General features: G+C 50.4%; 1 protein-coding gene across 3 annotated transcripts in view; it reads right to left on the bottom strand.

Moving 5' to 3' along the window:
- Positions 1–19,231, bottom strand: part of PUM2 (pumilio RNA binding family member 2) — an 893,995-nt gene that overhangs the window by 176,055 nt on the left and 698,709 nt on the right. For all 3 annotated transcript variants that reach the window (XM_078647736.1, XM_078647737.1, XM_078647738.1), the window contains one exon: positions 8,899–9,024. In XM_078647736.1, the coding sequence (XP_078503862.1) occupies positions 8,899–9,024 (126 nt within the window). The remainder of the gene's footprint in view (positions 1–8,898; positions 9,025–19,231) is intronic.

The following is a 19,231-nucleotide window of genomic DNA, read 5'->3' as shown; positions in this document are numbered from 1 at the left end:
ACACTCAGCTGCGTGATAGCCCCCTCCTATTGTAGGGGGGGTGAGGACCTCTACTGTAGCCACGTGTTGGAATGAGCCGGAACTGGGGGGGTACCGGGGATGTCATTTTTCATTACCTCACAATGTCTTTATTGTAATAAAGAGCGGTCACATGTCGTAAACCAGTGTATAAAAGGCCAAGCCTTAGAGAGGCTGCTAGAGAACACCTCGAGACGATACCTTGTTGTCCGATCTGATGTGTTCTGCTCCGTCGGAATAAAACTTGTTTCCTGTCTTCCTGTCTCCAGCGCCTGCCTCTTTATTTGATAAACTTCGTATGGTATTAGAGGCGTTTAACGCCGGGCAAAATTACTTAAGAAACATCGACTAAATCGCCTGACCATTTTCCTGACTTTCCTCATAGGGACGTCGTGTGCAGAGTGGGAACTCTCACGCGTAAGGCGGGAAAAAGTCTATGGAGGCTAGTAAAAGCAAAGTTAGTGTTTTCGGGCGAACCCGACTAGGTAGGTCAAAAACGAAAGTGGATCTAGACACTAAGAGAGTTGGTCTACGCTGGAGCACCGGAGTACTCGGTTTACCTAGCCCAGGGGCTGCGGCTGCATAGGGTTCAAATGTCGTCGGGTTTCTTCGTTGATGAACCAGGAGCCTGAAGGAAGAAGTTGCTGGCAGGCGACCAGTGAAGAAGTTCTTGGGGATCCAAGCCCGGATCGGGGAAGAGGAAGACCTGTAAGCAGAGGGGACCAAGTTCTGAATCACTAGCCAGTGATTTAGGTGGGCACCAGAGTGGCACCGGACGAAGTCACCTCGACCAGGTGAGTGGGCTCTGCTGGGCTCTGCAGTCTCTCGGACCAGGAGGCGTTGTCGGCGACCAGGATGGAGGTGCGAGCTGTCCCACGAAGATATCTGCTGTCGACGTCGCTGGACCCAGGATTGGGGCAACAAGTCTTGGCAAATGCAAGCCCACGCGGTGGACTTAAAATGGCGTCTGGAGTGGACCAGGAGAGTCCGGGGTGCTCCTCTGTTGGAGGGGAGAAAGGGCCAGTCTGGAGCAACCAGACCAGCGGTGTTTGTCGTCGAAGTTCGTCTTCAGAGGGCCACTAGCCAACGGGCAAGTGACCTGGACAAAGCGGTGAGCAGCAAAGAGCAGAAGGGCCCCACGCAGATCTCGTGGATGCAAGGGGGCTGAACTTCGGGGCTGGAGCTGCTCAGGGTTGGGGCTTCTCTTACCTCAAAGCACTCGGTCGAGGGTCACTCGGGAGTCGTGCTGGGCAAGCGTCGTGCAGTCTTGAAGATGGCCGGTCCCTCGAGGTCTCGTCACACCCACGGGTCTCAGCTGGGCTGAAGATGCAGGTAGAGGTCAGAGGGGCCAGGGAAGCCGGTTCTCGTCGAGCTGGGCAGTCTTGATCCGGAGGAGAGACTTACAGCAGACCGCGATGCTTGGATGGTGCCTGCTGCTGCAGGGTGACTACTCCTTAGTCACAAGGGAGAAATCTTGAGAAGAGTCTTGAGTTCCTTTCGTGGAAAGTCGGTTCAGGATTCAAAGATGATCTGATTTGGAAGGGGGCCTGCTCCTACCTTTATCCTGCAAAAGCGGGCTGGCACGCGACTAAGTCCTGCCCTATAGGTGGGACTAGGAAGGGGGGTGGTTACACCCCTCTCCCATGCCGGGCTTTCCCCAGCTCAGGGGCTAGTGTGCCCCTGGAACTGGTTCAAGCCGGCATATGCACAGTGAGCACCGGGGTGCCACTTGCAGTCACCTTCCTCTAAAGCCCTGCCTACCTAGGATACACAAAATCCTGTCTGGGACGGTGCTGGCACCGCCCCTGGCAGGAAACCCTTTGTCCTTGCCTCCCGCGCTGGGAGGACTCCCAGCAGCAGGAGGGCAGACTTGTGTCTCGGTGGCAGCATCCATCTTGTGGAGCTGAGGCTATGTCTGACTTTAACCGGGGTTACAGGTTACCAACATGTCGTGTCCCTCTAGAAGGGTGGAATGCTAACCCCGTCGCCAGAATTGGCGAGGGGTTAGTATTCCAATTCGTATGACACCTTACTCGACATGTTTTGATAATGTTATACCAAAGTTAGCATATGACCGCGAGGTACATAATGCACTTAAGAGTATATGGTATAGCGTTATCATGGAACAGCTATTAGGACTTGGTTCCGCAAGCTGCAAACGGGCTCAGCTCATGCCAGAGCACCATTTCACATTATTCCACGCACTCTGCCTTCAGGATTGTTAAGGCCTGCCATAGGAGTGACTGATAGGAATTTATGTGTCCATTTTAGGTTTAGATATAGGAATACTATATCTAAAGCAAAGGGTGATTACACCACCTTGCCCCAGCTGTCAAGCAGCCAGTTGTGTCTGGATTAGTTAGTCAACCCAGGGGTGGCATAATACATGCTGCAGCCCCTGGGAGACGTCTGGGTACACCTCTGCCCTGGTTACAGGGACACAAGAGAGGGCCCAGTGCCACTCAGTACCTGGGTACAATTTGGAGTAGAGAGAACAGCTAGGCTGTGGGTCTGATTAGCAGGCCCACAGCCAGGGAAAGTCGTAAACCAGTGAAGCAAAAAGCAAAAAATCTGGGTGATCATAGGATTGCAGACCCTACTCTCCTACAGATAGGTCGTCCCTCACCTCCCCTTCTTCTGGTTCCTCGCCCTCGTCGTCAGAGGACTGAACTTTATGAATTGTTTCTCTCTCCTGAGGGATATCCAAAGGTGGTGGTCTTGTCTTTGGAGATGGGTGCGGTCTGGATGATGCTGGAGACTTTTCCGTTGAAGGGGCCGCTGGTGATTCAGGAAACCGTTGTAGGAGAGTGGGGTCTGCAATCCTATGGTCACCCCAGATTTTTGCTTCACTGGTTTACGACTTTCCCTGGCTGTGGGCCTGCTAATCAGACCCACAGCCTAGCTGTTCTCTCTCTAAATTGACAACAATGTACTTTAGGTGCATTTACCAATTGGTACTGGGCCACCTCATCAGTCCCTGTACCCAGGGCCTAGGTGTACCCAGGGCCTACCAGGGGCTGAAGCATGTATTATGCCATCCCTGGCTGGCCATCTAAATCTGACACAACTGGCTGCATGACAGCTGGGGCAAGGTGGTCTAAACACACTTTGCTGTAGATATAGTATACCTATATCTAACCCTAAAATGGACACATAATCCTATCAGTCACTCCTATGGAAGGCCGTATCAATCCTGAAGGCAGAGTGCTTGGAATTATGTGAGATGGTGCTCTGGCATGAGCTGAGCCCGTTCGCAGCTTGCGGAACCAAGTCCTAATAGCTGTTCCATAATAACGCTATACCATATACTCTTAAGTGCATTATCAACCTCGCGGTTAAATGCTAACTCTGGTATAACATTATCAAAACATGTCGAGTAAGGTGTCATACGATTTGGAATACTACCCCCTCGCCAATTCTGGCGACGGGGGTAGCATTCCACCCTTCTAGAGGGACACGACATGTATGTAACTGTGAACCCCGGTTAAAGGTAACTCGAGCCTCAGCATCACAAAATGGATGATGCCACCACAGACACAAGTCTGACCTCCTGCTGCTGGGAGTCCTTCCAGCAAGGATGGCTTGGACAAAGGGTTTCCTGCCTTGGGAGGTGCTAGCACCACCCCAGACAGGATTTTGTGTATTGAGGTAGGGAGGCCTGAAAGGAATGAGACATGCCTGGGGCACACAAGGTGCCCTGTGCATACACCGGTTCAAACCAGTTGCTGGGGCATCCCAGCCCCAGCTCTGGCGGGAAACCGGACAAAGGATAGGGGGTGTAACCACCCCCCTTCCTGGTCCCACCCAGGGGAGGGACCTAGTCAGTAGTGCAGCCCCCTTTAGGAGAATAAAGGTAGGAGCTGGTCCCATTCCAAATTAGATTATCCTGAACTATTCAACAAGAAGAAACTCTGGCCTTCGACGTTCTGCTCCACAGAAGATTGAAGAATCTCCCTTGTGGGCAAGGAGTGTCCACCCTGCAACTGCAGGCACCATCAAGCGTCCAGCGGCTTCACTTTGTCGTCTTCCCTCGAGGATCCAGACTTCAGAGCCCGAGGAGACCCGGATTCCCAGACCTCTCCGACCTCAACTCACATCTGCAGCAAAGCTGAGACCCGTATGTGCGACGAGACACGTGGGACCGGCCATCTTGAACGAACCTGCACTTCGCTTCCAGCACGACTCCTGAGGTAAACTCTACCAAGTGCTTTGGGGACGGAGAAGCCCCAGCCCCGAGCAGCCCCTGCACCGAAGATCAGCCCTCCAGCATCCACGAGATCTGCGTGGGGCCTTTCTGCTTGTTTGCTGCTCGACGCGTTGTCTGGTCACTTGCCGGCTGGCTAGTGGCCTCCTAGACGACGAACCTTTGAATCTTTGCTGCTGGTCTGGTTGCTCCAGACTGGCCCTTGCTTCTTTCCAAAAGAGGGGCACCCCGGACTCTCCTAGTCCGCACCAGACGTCTTTTCCCTTCACCGCGTGGGTTGCCTTTGCCAAGGCCTGTTGACTCCAATTCCGGATCCGACACCGCCGACAGAGAGAGCCTGCGTGGGACAGCTAGTGCCTCCATCCTGGTCGTCGAAGACACCTCCTGGTCCACGTGGCTGCAGAGTCAAGCGTCCACTCTTCACCTGATCGCGACGACTGCACCTGGTTCCTTCCTGGTTCCACACCGGTCACTGGCTAGTGACTTTGAACACTGTCCCCTCTGCTTTCAGGTCCTCTTCTTCACCGATCCACCCTTGGATCGCACCGGACATCTTCCTCCTGGTCGCCTGCAGCATCTTTTCTTTCAGGCTCCATTGACTTCAACGCGAGAACCCGACACACTTTGGCACCTATGCACCCGCAGCCCGTGGGTGAGGTAACGAGAGCATTTCGGTGCTCAAGGGTAGTCTAACTGTCCTAGTGTCCAATTCCACAGTCGTTGTTGTCCTGCCTAGTCAGGATTGTCCGTACTTACCTTTTACTTGAACTGTACTGTCCATAGACGTTGTTACGCATCTCACGTGTGAGTTCACACTCTGCACACGTGTTCCGTGGGCCTCCTATTACTTACCTGAAGTTAGTATAGCGTGGTCCCATCGATCCTACAGCCTCTGGACAGCTCCATTCCTTTTATCGACTCTCACATTCCACTTACTTAGTATATGGTTTGTCGTGCCCCTTGGGCACCATTGTAATTTCGTGCAACTTGTAGTATTTTTCGTAAGAGATTGTCATGTGCTTAGCCCTCTGACCTCATAAAGAGTTCAGAGGTGTTGTTATTAATAAATATACTGTTTATTTTCATAACAACCTGTGTGGTGTCCTTTCATCTGGTATTCAAGGGGTTATATTGTGGTAAAACAGCTGGCTTCACATGCCAAAAGAGTTTAGCCTAAGACTGCTTTGTCCATGCTACCATTAGGATAGCTGGTCTATAAGGTTGACTTACAACCAATCACCATAAGGGTTGTTTGGACTGATACAAGGTGATCACTAGAACTAGTGAGCATCATATATCAGGCCAACTTCTCACAACCGTTTTTTGTAGTCTTCGATCAAGAATTGAAGATCTGAGACTATAGATACTGGAAGGCAGACCATAGGAGTGACCTGAGTCTGGACTTGAGCATGTACAGTCTCCTCCGTAAAAACGACATCATCTCCATCTGTGCTCTGGCACTTTACAATAAGATCTGAAGGACTAGTAGCTTGATCATACTGGTCATCTTCTGATTCATCATCCTGTAGGAGACAAGATGGGGGTAATCTTTGTACCCTACTTGGAGATGTTAGATCTGGTGTGATAGGATTTTAATTAATCTTTTTTGGCGGAATCAAATCTGATTTTTTCCATGGCGTCGACGATGTTGTCGTCGTCGACGGTGCTGACGCCGATTGATTTTCGATTGTCGACGGTGAGGTCGTCGACGGTCCCTTCGTCGACGGTCCCTTCGTAGACTGTGTGGTCGTCGACGGTACCTTCGTCGTCGACGGTGAGGTCGTCGACGGTACCTTCGTCGTCGACGGTGAGGTCGTCGATGGTGCCTTCGTCGTCGGTGGTGTGCCCGTCGACGGTGTCTTCGTCGTCGACGGTGTGCCCGTAGACGGTGTCTTCGACGATGCCTTTACCGTCGATGTCTTCGTCGACGGTGCGCCAGATGTCGATGGCGCTTTCGTCGCCGGTGCAGGCGTCGCCGGTTTTTGTTTCGTCATCGACGGTGTCATCGTGGACGATGCCGTCGACGGAACTTTAAGCAACGTCGATTGCTTTTTTATAAGTATATTCGATGACAGTGGGTTACCCGCCGTCGACGATTGAGTTGTCGTCGTCGATGAAGAGGCTGACGACGCTATCGTCGTTGACACCGTGGTCGTCGATGTGGAGACATAGGCTGTTTTTCTTGAAGAAAGCGTCTTTGGCTTTCTGAAGGTGGGAACCTCCTTTTCAGACGTGACTGATTGTACCTCAGAAGACTTTGTGGTAGTCTTTTTAGGAGGAACGTCTGTAGGGCTAGGGGAAGCAACCCTTGGCCTCTTCAAGGATAGTTTTGATGAAACTGAATCCAATTCACCATCCTCCGAAGACAGTACATCATCTCTGGTTTTGAGTCTGTTCAACCAGAGGAGCAGTCTTCCTTCCCTGTCTTTAAGTGTCTTTGTAGAGAATGTTCCACAAACTCTACAGTCTTTAGGAGAATGATCAGGATAAAGACAGTAGAGGCAAGTTTCATGCTTGTCATCGACGTGCAGCCTCTTCTTACCACAAGATGAACAGGCTCTGAAAAGCCCTTTCTTCTGCTGATCAGCCATTGTTGTTTGTTGAAGAAAATATCCAATTTTTGAGAGGGAAAGAGATAAATCTAGGAAACCTGAGGAGAACTCAGGTGGAGACTCCCTAGCACAACGTGCGGTAGAAAATCTGAGAGACTGAGGCTCCTGGCAGGAAGGTTCTAGAGGGAGGTGGTAGCTGATTGGCTACCTTCTAGAGTTTGGTCCTTTTTACAAAAGGACATAGATAGGCTACTAAGGCAAGGCCCTTAGGCCTACTTTTCTCTATGTATGTCTATAGGACATTACTTTTCTATGTACCGGGGACTCCCATCTCGACGACGGGGAATGATTCAGGCATTTGAATCTATGAAAGACACCCATAATACTGGATAACAGGAGAGATCCTAGTGCTGGACCTTGGTGCCCAGCACTGACCCTGAAAAGTAATTTTAACCGTACTTTCCATTAACTTGAATTTCCTTCCATAGGATAACATTGCCTGCTTTTTGCTGAAAATGTTTCTAAGTGTCGATTCTTGAAACTTACAAATATTAGTTAAACATCACCTGTGTGACAAACACATTCTTTCAATTGTTTACAGGAGATGCCCCAGTGCTGGATCCAGGATCCAACACTGAGAAGAAAAAGTAACGATAACACTACCTGCTAAGTGAATTTCCACCCATGGATAACATTGGTGATTCTATGTGAAAAAGTTTCTAAGTGTCAACTTTTAAAATACAATAATATTCCTTAAAAATCACTACTGTAATCAAAACGCCTCTACTCAACTGTTTACAGGAGATGTCCCAGGACTGAATCTAGGATCCAGTTCTGTGGTTAGAAAAGTAATCCATAAAGTAATTAATTGTATTTAACTAGAAATTTCCATTGAGCTCAATGTAACACTGTTTGAAATTGTGTTTTGCCTATTGCAACAGCTGTATCTATTGTACTCAAAAAGTCTATTGCCTATTTTGAAAAGCACTTACCTAAAGTAACTAATTCTGAGAACGTATATTTTGATACCTTGTTGGTTCTAAAATAAAACAGTATATTTTTATACAAAACATTGGCCTAGAGTTCAGTTCTTGAGTGTGTGAGACCATTTGCTTAGTGTGTACAACAAATGCTTTGCACTGTCCTCTGATATTGCCTTACTGCTCGACCAAGCTACCACTTTAGAGTGTAAGGTTATATCTAACTTTAGCCTCTGCCAAACCTCTGGGGACTGCTGTGGACTTCTTGGTCCCAGGGGACCACATCCCCTGGGGCCAAATTCCAATAAAAAAGGGATGGCGCTTTGCGGCCCCTCCACCCGAGCCTTTATAGGCCCTGAGGACCCCATCCAGAGGTGGGTGCTCTGTTGTCCACAAACCACACATTGACGGCTGCGGGGTATGGAGCCACAGCAGCAATGCAGGCAGGGAACCAGAACATAGGTCTGGCTCCCAGCCGGTGGGACTTGTTGCTGCTGCAGGCAGGTGTAGGCATGTTTGCTTCAGTTTGGCAGGATATTTAAAAATGCTCCCGCCTGGCGGGAGCAAATATATGTTTCCCTGCCTGCACTAGTGTGTACAGGTAAACTGCTTTGTTCAGGGGTGGGCTCCACAGGACAGAGTACGTGAGCCGGGCCTAGGGAATGGGGTCACGGGGGCCTTTTAATGCTCAGCCTCCCTTTTCTGCACATTTCAGCTCCAGGGGATGGGTTTCGCAGGGCCACCATCGGAGAGGGGGTGCGCACCCCCTCTCCTTACTTAAGGTACCCGGCCCCAGGGAAAGGGGTTTCCATGGCCCAAAAAGGCTCGGATAAGAGGGCACTACTCCTTCTCGCCCTCCAAACATATATATATATTTTTTAAAAGGGTGGCACTGAACAAGTGTCTTTTGATCAACTATTTGTCATTTCTAAATTTACCAGAAAAACATGTGGAATAACAGAGCTTTAACGAAAAGGTCAGTTATCTAAACAATTTAATAACATTAAGAGAAGAAATATTCAACAATAACACTTGCTTACTGCTACCCATTTCACATACCACCCCAACACTGAAAACCTTTATTAATAGGTTTTTCTATTTTTAATATGAAATAGAAACAGGGGGACAGGAAACGAAACCTTACCTGGACAAGTTGTTCTGTGTGCTGATGTAATTCTTCCAGAATGGGCAGTGTCTGTTCAGCAGTGCAATGCTCCAAAATGCGCTGTATAACTCTACAGCCGTAGGGATGAGTTGAAAGAACATATACCTTGAAGAAAGAAAACACTTAAAATCTTTTGGAAAGATGTATCTAGAGAAACTAAAACATTGCTTCTATCAGTGCAAAATGGTCCATTTTACAACCAAGTGAACTAAGACTAAAATAAATTGCCAGTACCCATTCTTGAGGGTTTGGGGAACTGCAGTTCACTGACTCCGCAAAGAAGAAATTGATATAAGAAAAAGCACATTGACCGTAAGCAGTTATAACAGCTGTGCATGGGATCAAAAGGCACACCCATAAGGAAAGACAGAACCAAGTCCTGGATCCACTGAACCATAATGAAAAGTGTTGGTGGACACATGTACATCCATCTTTTTAGAAATGTCTTCACCATTGCGGACTTGAATAAAGGAGGTTGATCAGGTAAAGTTAAAAAGACCGAAAGGGACGACATAAAACCTTTAACTGTGTCAACTGGAGTCTTGTTGGGTTAAAGACAAAACATCAGAACATCAGAAAACATAGCATGTAGCAAATCAAGCTGACCATCCCCTTACTAGGCCACAATTGTCAACAAATGTCCCACATAGATATGTTTGGTCAAAACGCTCCTAACTGCTAGAATCTCATCCACATCTTCAGCAGGCTAAGTCAAAGCTTTTCAGCTGTCAACATTAAATAGCCAGCAGGGGTGCGGAATCCCTACAGCCCGACTCCCAGGGCATATTGTTTGGGGTCATGGACAGGCGTTCATGTTTATTTTGTCCTTGAGACACGTAGGCCCAACAACTTGCAGAACAAACCCTTTGGCTGACAGTTTAAAGTACCACATTATGTATCGGAGAAGGACATAGTGTAGGAAGTTGGCTCTGTATATATTATACCAAAGTGATGTATAGTGTGCACAGATTCCAGTGCAACCCCAAAGGTTCACAGAGGTAAAAGTATATAACACCTTACTCTCTATGTGTGGTAGTGTCGGCGAACAGTGAGGCTTTATCAGAGGGTAGTGTTAAGTATTTATTGTACACACTCAGGCAAGAAATGATGTCACACACTCAAAGACTGAACTTTGTAAAAACTACTTTGAGGAAAGGAAAATATTTATACTTCCAATCCTTAGGCACCATAAATTTAGGCAATGCCCGGTCGCCATGTATTTTCTAAAGGCTTTACCAGACCCATTTGTATGTTTTTGTGTTGCTTCATTTCTATGAGCCTGTTTTAGGAAGAGAAAAAAGGTGGGACCACTTGTTGATAGTAGCGTGTAATTTTTAATCATGAACCGTTCTCTCCTTTTATACAAATGATTTTAAAGGTCCTATTTCTGATCACAGCAAACTTGTTCAATACTTATTTTAACCAATGTAAATATGTATTTAATAACTTGAAATTATTTTATATGAGCTGTTGTGCTTTTATGGTCTACTTACAAAAGATCGAATAAAGCTGTGTGACGGACTGACTTAATCTCAGGTTGTTTGTATAAAAAATATTTCCTTAGTTGTATCTTATTTTTAGAACCAAGCAGGACTTGGTACAGATTCGTAGAGTTGTATTTCTACATCAACACTTCAAACTTTTCAGAGGAAGGAATATGCTACTTACCAGTATGCATCTGTTCTTGGCATGTAGGGCTGCTGACATTCATATCTGTGCATAGATCGCCGCCTAGTGTTGGGTCCGGATTATTGCACATTGTTGTCCTGGAAGAGTCTTATAAGTATCATGAGATAGGTGGCTCCTCCCTCGGACTACAGTGCGCATGGGCATCCTCTCCATCCTCAGATTGTTTTTCGCCATTGTGGCAGAGATGGAGTATAGTACAGTAAGAGATGTCCATGCAAAGGGTGAATGCTGCAGCTGTGACAGGGGAGGTGGGAGGGCGATATGAATGTCAGCAGCCCTACATGCCAAGAACAGATGCATACTGGTAAGTAGCATATTCCGTTCAAGGCATGTGGGCTGCTGAATTCATATCTGTGCATAGAATGTATAGCAGTATCTCCCTTAGCGGTGGCTACCTGTGTCAGCTGCAGCAGTCTGGAAAAGAGTTTTGAGAACAGCCTGTCCTACAGCAGCTTGCTGTTTGGAATGCACATCAAGTGACAAGGTAGCGAGCGCTGTGTTGCTGAAGCGCGCTGCGTGTTTTACCGCGTTTTTACCGCGTTTTAAAAATTGTTAGTTGTTTATAGAATTGTGTTGCGCGCAGACAGGTGGGTAGTTTAAAATCTGTCCTCTTACCCTCACCGTAAATTGTGCCCCCCACCGCCGCTTGGCGGGCTTGGTTCCTGGGGTGGGCGCCATACTCGTTAGGGGCAGAGTAGCTTCCTTTGACAGCGCGTGACTGCGCATGTGTGTGTGAGGGGACGCCTACTAAAGGCGAGTCCCTGGTGTTTCCCTGCTGACAAGGTAGCGAGCGCTGTGCTGCTGAAGCGCGCTGCGTGTTTTACCGCGTTTTTACCGCGTTTTAAAAATTGTTAGTTGTTTATAGAATTGTGTTGCGCGCAGACAGGTGGGTAGTTTAAAATCTGTCCTCTTACCCTCACCGTAAATTGTGCCCCCCACCGCCGCTTGGCGGGCTTGGTTCCTGGGGTGGGCGCCATACTCGTTAGGGGCAGAGTAGCTTCCTTTGACAGCGCGTGACTGCGCATGTGTGTGTGAGGGGACGCCTACTAAATGCTCCTCCCTTTCGGAGCGGGATCGCGGAGCGGGCGCGTCCTCGCGTGGCCGGAGTCGTGCCAGAGTCCTGCCCGTCTGCGCCCGTCCGCGATAGGACGCGCTGGACGTGGCTGGGCTCTGACCCCCTTCCTGGCCGTACTATTTTACATCATGCGGTGCTATACCAGAGACAGTCTGGTTGCCATCAACAGTTCCTGGCTGACCTGTACTACACCTCGGGTAGATCCCTTATGCGGCCCGTTTTCGTGTGGTTGCGGATGTTTCACCTTGTCCGCCCCCATACGCAGGAGCTGCCGGGATGCCCCTCGTGCGCCCACTAGCCCACTGCCTAGTATTAGTGTATGGAATCTTAATGCTAGGTCGCTTGCTAAGCACCATCTTGACATTTTCGATCTGCTAGATGGGGAGTTGCCTGATCTATTCTGTGTGACAGAGACCTGGTTGCAGGATGTTGACACGGCCATTGTCAATCTGGCCTTCCCGCCGGAATACTCGGTATTCACCTTGAACCGTACGTCAAGAGGCGGGGGAATAGCTCTCGCGGTCAAATCCTGCTATTCCTGCACGTGGCATGGGCAAAAAATCCCGGGCTGCGAAAGCGCTTTGTTTAAAGTTGCCATTACATCTAACTTCACCCTGTCGGGACTTCTGATATATCGGCCCCCAGGGAGTGAAGTGGCCTTTAGAGCAGCGCTACCGGACGCCATTAGTGAATTGGCTACGGGGTGCTCCAATTTTTCCATCATTGGAGACTTAAATTTGCATTTTGACAAATCCATCAGTCCCTCAGTATCCAGTTTTCTGGCAGACCTTGAGGCGCTCCAGCTGCATCAGCTGGTGACACAGCCCACCCATTCAGGGGGTCATACCCTTGATCCGTTTTTCACTAATCTTACGGAAGCCTGCGTCACCAGCTACACACCTCTGGCTTGGACTGATCATTATTTGATACAGATCCACTGCCCTATTGCGGCTATTCAATCTAAGCCAGTGGTGTGCTCGGTTCCAAGACGACGCTGGAACAAACTTAAGCTGGATGAGTTTTTCCACCTCCTATCGGCTGACCCGTTTGACATCTTGGGATCGCCTGATCAGGTCTACGATAGGTTTTGCAATTGGGTCTCCAGGGCCTTGGACACCCTTATCCCTTTGGTAACCTGTAAAACTGGAGCTGGTAAAGCCAGCCCTTGGTACGACGACTCACTGCGGGCTCTGAAGGTCTCTTGTAGGCGCGCAGAGCGGGCGTGGCGTAAAGCCTATAACAGCACGAAGAAAGTTCTATATCTGTCGACCGTGAAGGTGTACCATCGTGCGGTATGTAGAACTCGTGCCGCATTTTATGCTGCACAATTTAGGAATAGCTCGAACCCGTCTAAAGCTATTTTCAAGGTATTGAAAGACCTTACTGCCAAAAAAGTCACTACGTCACACCAGAGCTCCGTTGAGCACTGTGAAAAATTGGCAGAGTTTTTCCTGGAAAAGGTGAATGCCATCTATCGGGCCTTTCCTTTAGTCACTCCCTCGGCTAATCCATCTTCTAAGCCGTTACCATCTGAGGGATTAGATGCCTTACCTATGTTAACATCTGATAGCTTAGACACATTGGCTCGCAGAGTGAAGTCTGGGTCCCCAGAGGATCCACTCTGCCCTGAGGTGTTCAAGGACTTAGCGGCACATGATATCTCACCGGTATGTTCCCTGATCAACTTGTCGCTTACATCTGGCAAAGTCCCACAGAAGTGGAAGCGAGCCATGGTTCGGCCTATTCTTAAGAAACCTAGCCTGGACGGGAGCAAGCTGGAGAGCTATCGGCCGATTTCACTCCTGCCGTGGCCGGCTAAGGTTATGGAGGCGCACGTAAATGCTGTCCTCTCGGAACATCTCTGCCGCGCAGATATCCTCGACGCTACGCAGAATGGGTTTAGGGCTGGTCACAGCACGGAGACGGCTCTGCTTTATATGGTGGAGCATCTTCGCTCCGTGCTTGACGCGGGACAAACGGCAGCGCTTGTGTTATTAGATCTAAGCGCTGCCTTTGACACCGTCTCGCATTCCATCCTTCTGCTGCGCCTAGAGGAGGCTGGGGTCACCGGCATCGCTCTCGAGTGGTTCCGGTCGTTTTTAACCAACCGGGCCTTTAGCGTGACCGTCCCACCTTATCAGTCCAAATTCCATCCGTTAAACCTGGGGGTCCCCCAAGGCTCCTCGCTGAGCCCTACGTTGTTTAATCTGTACGTAAGGCCGCTAGCTGAGGTTGTCAAACAACAGGGTATGACCATGGTGTCATATGCCGATGACACCCAGCTAGCGGTCACGATCAGCGGGGATGCCGAAGTTGATGCCCCCAGGTTTCAACAAGGACTGCGGGCGGTCGCCAGCTGGATGACGTCCAACTGTCTCCAACTGAACGCTAGTAAGACCGAGGTCATGGTTTTTGGTAGACAGCCGGAACTGTGGGGAGAGAGATGGTGGCCGGGGGATTTGGGACCTGCTCCCATCCCAGTCGCCGAGCTTAAGAACCTCGGGGTCTGGCTGGACCCCTCCCTCTCGTTTGTGTGTCACACCAAACGCACGGCCGCATGTTGCTTTGGCATCCTGCGCGGGCTCCGTCCTGTGCTTAAGTTCTTCGACGCTCCTACCAGGCAACTCATGATCCAAGCTACTGTCATCTCTAGGCTGGATTATGCGAGTTCCTTGTTGGCCGGGTTGAATCAGGCTGAGATCCGGCGCTTACAGAGGATTCAGAACGCCACAGCTAGAGCGGTGGTAGGCCTCCCAAGATTCTGTCCTACTTCCAGTACCCTGCGGTCACTGCATTGGCTCCCGGTGGCCCAGCGGATCCAGTTTAAGGTCCTCTGCGTCGCCTATAAGATTCTGAAGGGGTCCCCAGCAACGATCCTCTTGGTCCTTATGGCCAACTACATTCCAGTGCGACCCTTAAGATCTGCTGACCTTGAACTGGCCGTGGTGCCGCGCTTCAAGCGGAGTAGGGCTGGTGGACGCTCGTTTCGAGTGCGCGCAGCTGTCCTCTGGAACTCTTTGCCCCCAGCGATTCGCGCTATGAGCGATTTGCTCTCCTTTCGTCGTGCGGTGAAAACCTTTTTATTTCCTTAGTGTGTATACATATGTCTGTTCTTTTGTTTAGTTGTGTTGTGCAGCTGCCTTGTCGGGCGCCAGGACGCTCCTTAGCTGGAGCATCTGTGCGCCAAATAAAAACGCATAACATAACATAACATAACATCTACACAATAGTGTTTTGTAAATGTATGTGTGGTTGACCATGTGGCTGCTCTACAAATTTTGTGTTAAGGAATATTTCCCAGGAAAGCCATGGATGCCCCTAGCTTGCATGTGGAATGCGCTCCAGGGGGGACTGTTAAGGTGCGTTTTGCTTTTAAATAACATATTTGGATGCACTTAACTATCCATCTGGCTATACCTGATTTTGAAATAGGGTTACCCTTGTGTTGTGGTGAGAAGGCAACAAACAATTGTTTTATTTTCCAAAATGTTTTAGTCCTGTCTATGTAATATAACAGAGCTCTTTTGACATCTAGGGTATGTAAGGCCCTCTCGGCTATAGTCTGTGGGTTCTGAAAGAACACTGGCAGTTCTATGGTTTGATTTATATGGAAATGGGATACCACCTTTGGCATGAATTTAGGGTTTGTTCTAAGGACTACTCTATTTGCATGTACTTGAATGAATGGCTCTGGAATAGTTAGGGCTTGCAGCTCACTAACTCTTCGAAGCGAAGTAATGGCAATAAGGAAAGCCACTTTACAAGTAAGAAATTGTAGTTCGCATGAGTGCAGTGGTTCAAAAGGTGGTCCCATTAGTCTGGTTAAGACAACGTTTAGATTCCAGACTGGTGAAGGAGGGTGTCTTAGAGGAATTACGCGTTTAAGTCCTTCCATAAACACTTTAATTGCTGGCACCCTAAATAGTGAAAGGTGTTGCCTGTTTTGCAGATATGCTGCTAACGCAGCTAGGTGTATTCTGATGGATGAAAAGGCTAAATTGCACCGTTGTAGGTGCAATAGGTAGCAAATGATGTTTTGAGTGGAAGCATCAAGCGGGTTAATGTCATTGTTATTACAGTAAATGACGAAACGTTTCCACTTTGCCGCACAGCATGCTCTGGTAGTGGGTTTCCTTGCCTCTTTGATAATATTCATGCAATCTGGAGGCAAGTTGAGGTATCCAAACTCTAGGATTTCAGGAGCCAGATCGCTAGGTTCAGCTGTTGCGGATCTGGGTGTTGGATTTCTCCATGGTTCTGAGTTAGAAGACAGGGTGTGAGTCGCAGTCTTTGATGAGGCACCATTGACAGTTCTAGGAACGTTGTGTACCATGGTTGCCTCGCCCACGTGGGAGCAACTAGGATTAGCGTCAGAGAATGTTGGCGCATTTTGCGTGCCACCAGCGGTATTAGTGGAGCTGGGGGAAAATCGTACGCAAATTTGCCTGACCAGTTCATCCATATCGCATTGCCTTGCGACTGCGGATGTGGGAACCTGGCGGCAAAGTACTGTAATTTTGCGTTTTCGCTTGTGGCAAACAGATCTATTTCCGGGTGTCCCCACTTCCGGAAGAATGGTTGGAGCACTTTGGGGTGAATTTCCCATTCGTGCATCTGTTGGCTGTGCCTGCTTAGCAGGTCGGCTACTTGGTTGTCCTTGCCTGGGAGGTGTTCTGCCATGAGAAAAATGTTCCTCTGAATGGCCCATTTCCACATTGCTTGAGCTAGGTGCGACAGCTGTGGTGAGTGTGTTCCTCCCTGTTTTTGAATGTAATACATAGCTGTCATGTTGTCCGTCCGGATCAACACAGCTTTGTTGCGTAAGTGTGTCGTGTAAGCTTTTGGGGCTAAAAAGATGGCCATCAACTCCAGAAGGTTGATATGCATTTTCTTTTGCTGTACAGTCCAGAGTCCCTGTACTGTGTAGTGTAGGACATGGGCTCCCCATCCTACTAGGGATGCGTCTGCTGTCAACACTATTTGTGGGACAGGCTCTTGGAACAGTCGTCCCTTGCAAAGGTTTTATGGATTCCACCAATGCAGAGAGTTGTATGCCCGACTGGTCACCAACACTAGGTCTTTTAATTGCCCTCGAGCCTGGTTCCACTGCCTTGGTAGGCACTCCTGTAGCAGACGCATGTGTAGTCTTGCGTGAGTGTAGGAGAGTAGGGTCTGCAATCCTATGATCACCCAGATTTTTGCTTTTTGCTGCACTGGTTTACGACTTTCCCTGGCTGTGGGCCTGCTAATCAGACCCACAGCCTAGCTGTTCTCTCTATCCAAATTGTACTCAGGTACTGAATTGGCACTGGGCCCTCTCCAAGTCCCTGTACCCAGGGCTGAGGTGCACCCAGACGTCTCCCAGGGGCTGAAGCATGTATTGTGCCACCCCTGGACTGACTAACTAAACTGACACAACTGGCTGCACGACAGCTGGGGCAAGGTGGTGTACTCACCCTTTGCTTTAGATATAGTATACCTATATCTAACCCCAAAATGGACACACAGATCTCCTATCAGTCTCCGTCCATTTGTCCTGCAAGGCACATGGTTCGATGGGGGACATCACCCATACCTGCTGACCCGGTTCAAACTCGATGGAGGAGGCATGTTGGTCGTACCACTTCTTCATGTCTTCTTGACTGGCCTCCAGATTGGCTTTAGCGATCTCCCTGAATTTCCGGGTCTGATTACGGAGGGTCAGGAGGTATTTGTAGACGTCCGGAGGGGTCTTTAGGGGGGCCATTTCCCATTCCTCCTTCCCTAGGCTGAGAGGCCCGCGAACGGGGTGTCCGTACAGGAGTTCGAAGGGGCTGAAGCCGAGGGACTTCTGGGGGACTTCTCGGTAGGCGAAGAGGAGGCACGGTAGTAGCACGTCCCACTGGCGGCGTAGGGGTTCTTCCAGCCCCATGATCATCCCCTTGAGGGTGCGGTTGAACCGCTCGACCAGCCCGTTCCCCTGGGGGTGATAGGGGGTGGTGAATCGGTAAGTGACTCCGCACTGCTGCCAGAGGGATTTCATATACTTTGAAATAAAGTTCGTACCCCTGTCGCTGACGACTTCCCGGGGGAAGCCCACTCGAGAGAAGATCCCCATCAAGGCTCGACCCACTACTGGGGCTGTTATCGTACGAAGGGGGACCGCCTCAGGATAGCGGGTAGCGTGATCCACCAGGACCAGGATGAAGCGATGTCCCTGTGCTGTTCGGGGGTCCAGGGGCCCCACAATGTCTATTCCCACCCTTTCGAACGGGGTGGTCACCACGGGGAATGGTTGTAGGGGTGCCTTGAGTTTGCGGCCGCTCTTCCCACTGGCCTGGCAGGTCGGGCAGGACCGGCAATGGTGGGATACGTCATTTCTCATTTTGGGCCAAAAAAAGTGAGTCACCAGGCGGTGGTAGGTCTTGTCTTGGCCCAGGTGCCCGGCCAGGGGGACATCATGGGCTAGGTTCAACAGGAAGTCTCTGAAGTGGAGGGGCACCACTAGCACTCGCCCGGCCCCCAGTTCTGCGATTTTCTGTTCGCTGTACAAGAGATCATTGTCCCAATAAACCCAGTGGGCCCCGGTGGTGTCTCCTTGGCTCTGGGCGAGCGCTTGCTGTCGCAATCCCTCGAGGGAGGGGCAGGTCTTTTGCTCCTGCCGGAATTGTTCCTGGGTGGGCCCCCCTTCTTGACGCCACTGAGCCAGGTCGGGAAGCTCGGGGGGCTGTGTGGACCCCTCTGGGGTGGGGTCCGGGTGGTCGGTCTGGAGGAAGTCTTCTTCTGGAGTGATCGAGGGCGGAGGTGCTGCCCATTCTGGTTCTTCTGGTCTAGGGATGGTGCGGGTGGCCATGGACCGGGTGGTTACGCACGCCCAGTCCGGGAGACCCAACATCCCCAGATGCTCTCTTCTTTCCACAGCGGCCCACGGGGAGCTCTCGAGATCGTTCCCCAGGAGGCAGTCTACGGGGGCATCGTCACGGACAGTTACTTTCAGCATGCCGGACACTCCTCCCCATTCGAAGGGGACGCAGGCCATCCGACACAGGCTCTCTGAGTTATCTGCCGATCGGACGGGGCAAAGTACGTTTGGTAGGATTTGTTCCGGGGTTACCAGGTGACAGCGGACGGCCGTCACACTGGCCCCGGTGTCACGCAGGGCCTCGGCCTTGCGCCCATTGATGCTCACCCATTGGCTGTACTTCCGAGTGTTGGCGGGCAGGGGAGTCCGCGGGACCATGTCTCTTCCTCCTAGGCATGCCAGGGTCATGGCGGCGGGTTCCCACTCGAACTGCTCCGACTCATAGGTCTCCGTGTCTTCGGAGACTTGTTCTTCTCCCAGGGCGGCGGCCGCCATTTGGCGGGGCCCGGGGGCCTGGTTCTTCGGGCAGGTCGGGTCACTGGCATAGTGGCCGACTCGCTGGCATCGATGACACGTCACGTTAGCTCGGAACCCCGGGCGCATCGGGGGGTTTCCCCGGCCTGCTGGGGCCGGGGTGGCGTTAGTGGGTGCGGTCGGGGCGGCGTCTCTGCCCCGGCCCGGGCCTCCTCCTCCTCCTCGGGGACGAT

Source organism: Lissotriton helveticus, chromosome 6 (assembly GCF_964261635.1).
Source record: "Lissotriton helveticus chromosome 6, aLisHel1.1, whole genome shotgun sequence".
NCBI classification, from domain to species: Eukaryota; Metazoa; Chordata; class Amphibia; order Caudata; family Salamandridae; genus Lissotriton; species Lissotriton helveticus.
The sequence above is the reverse complement of the archived record's forward strand: the minus strand, read 5'-3'. Positions and strand labels throughout refer to the sequence as shown.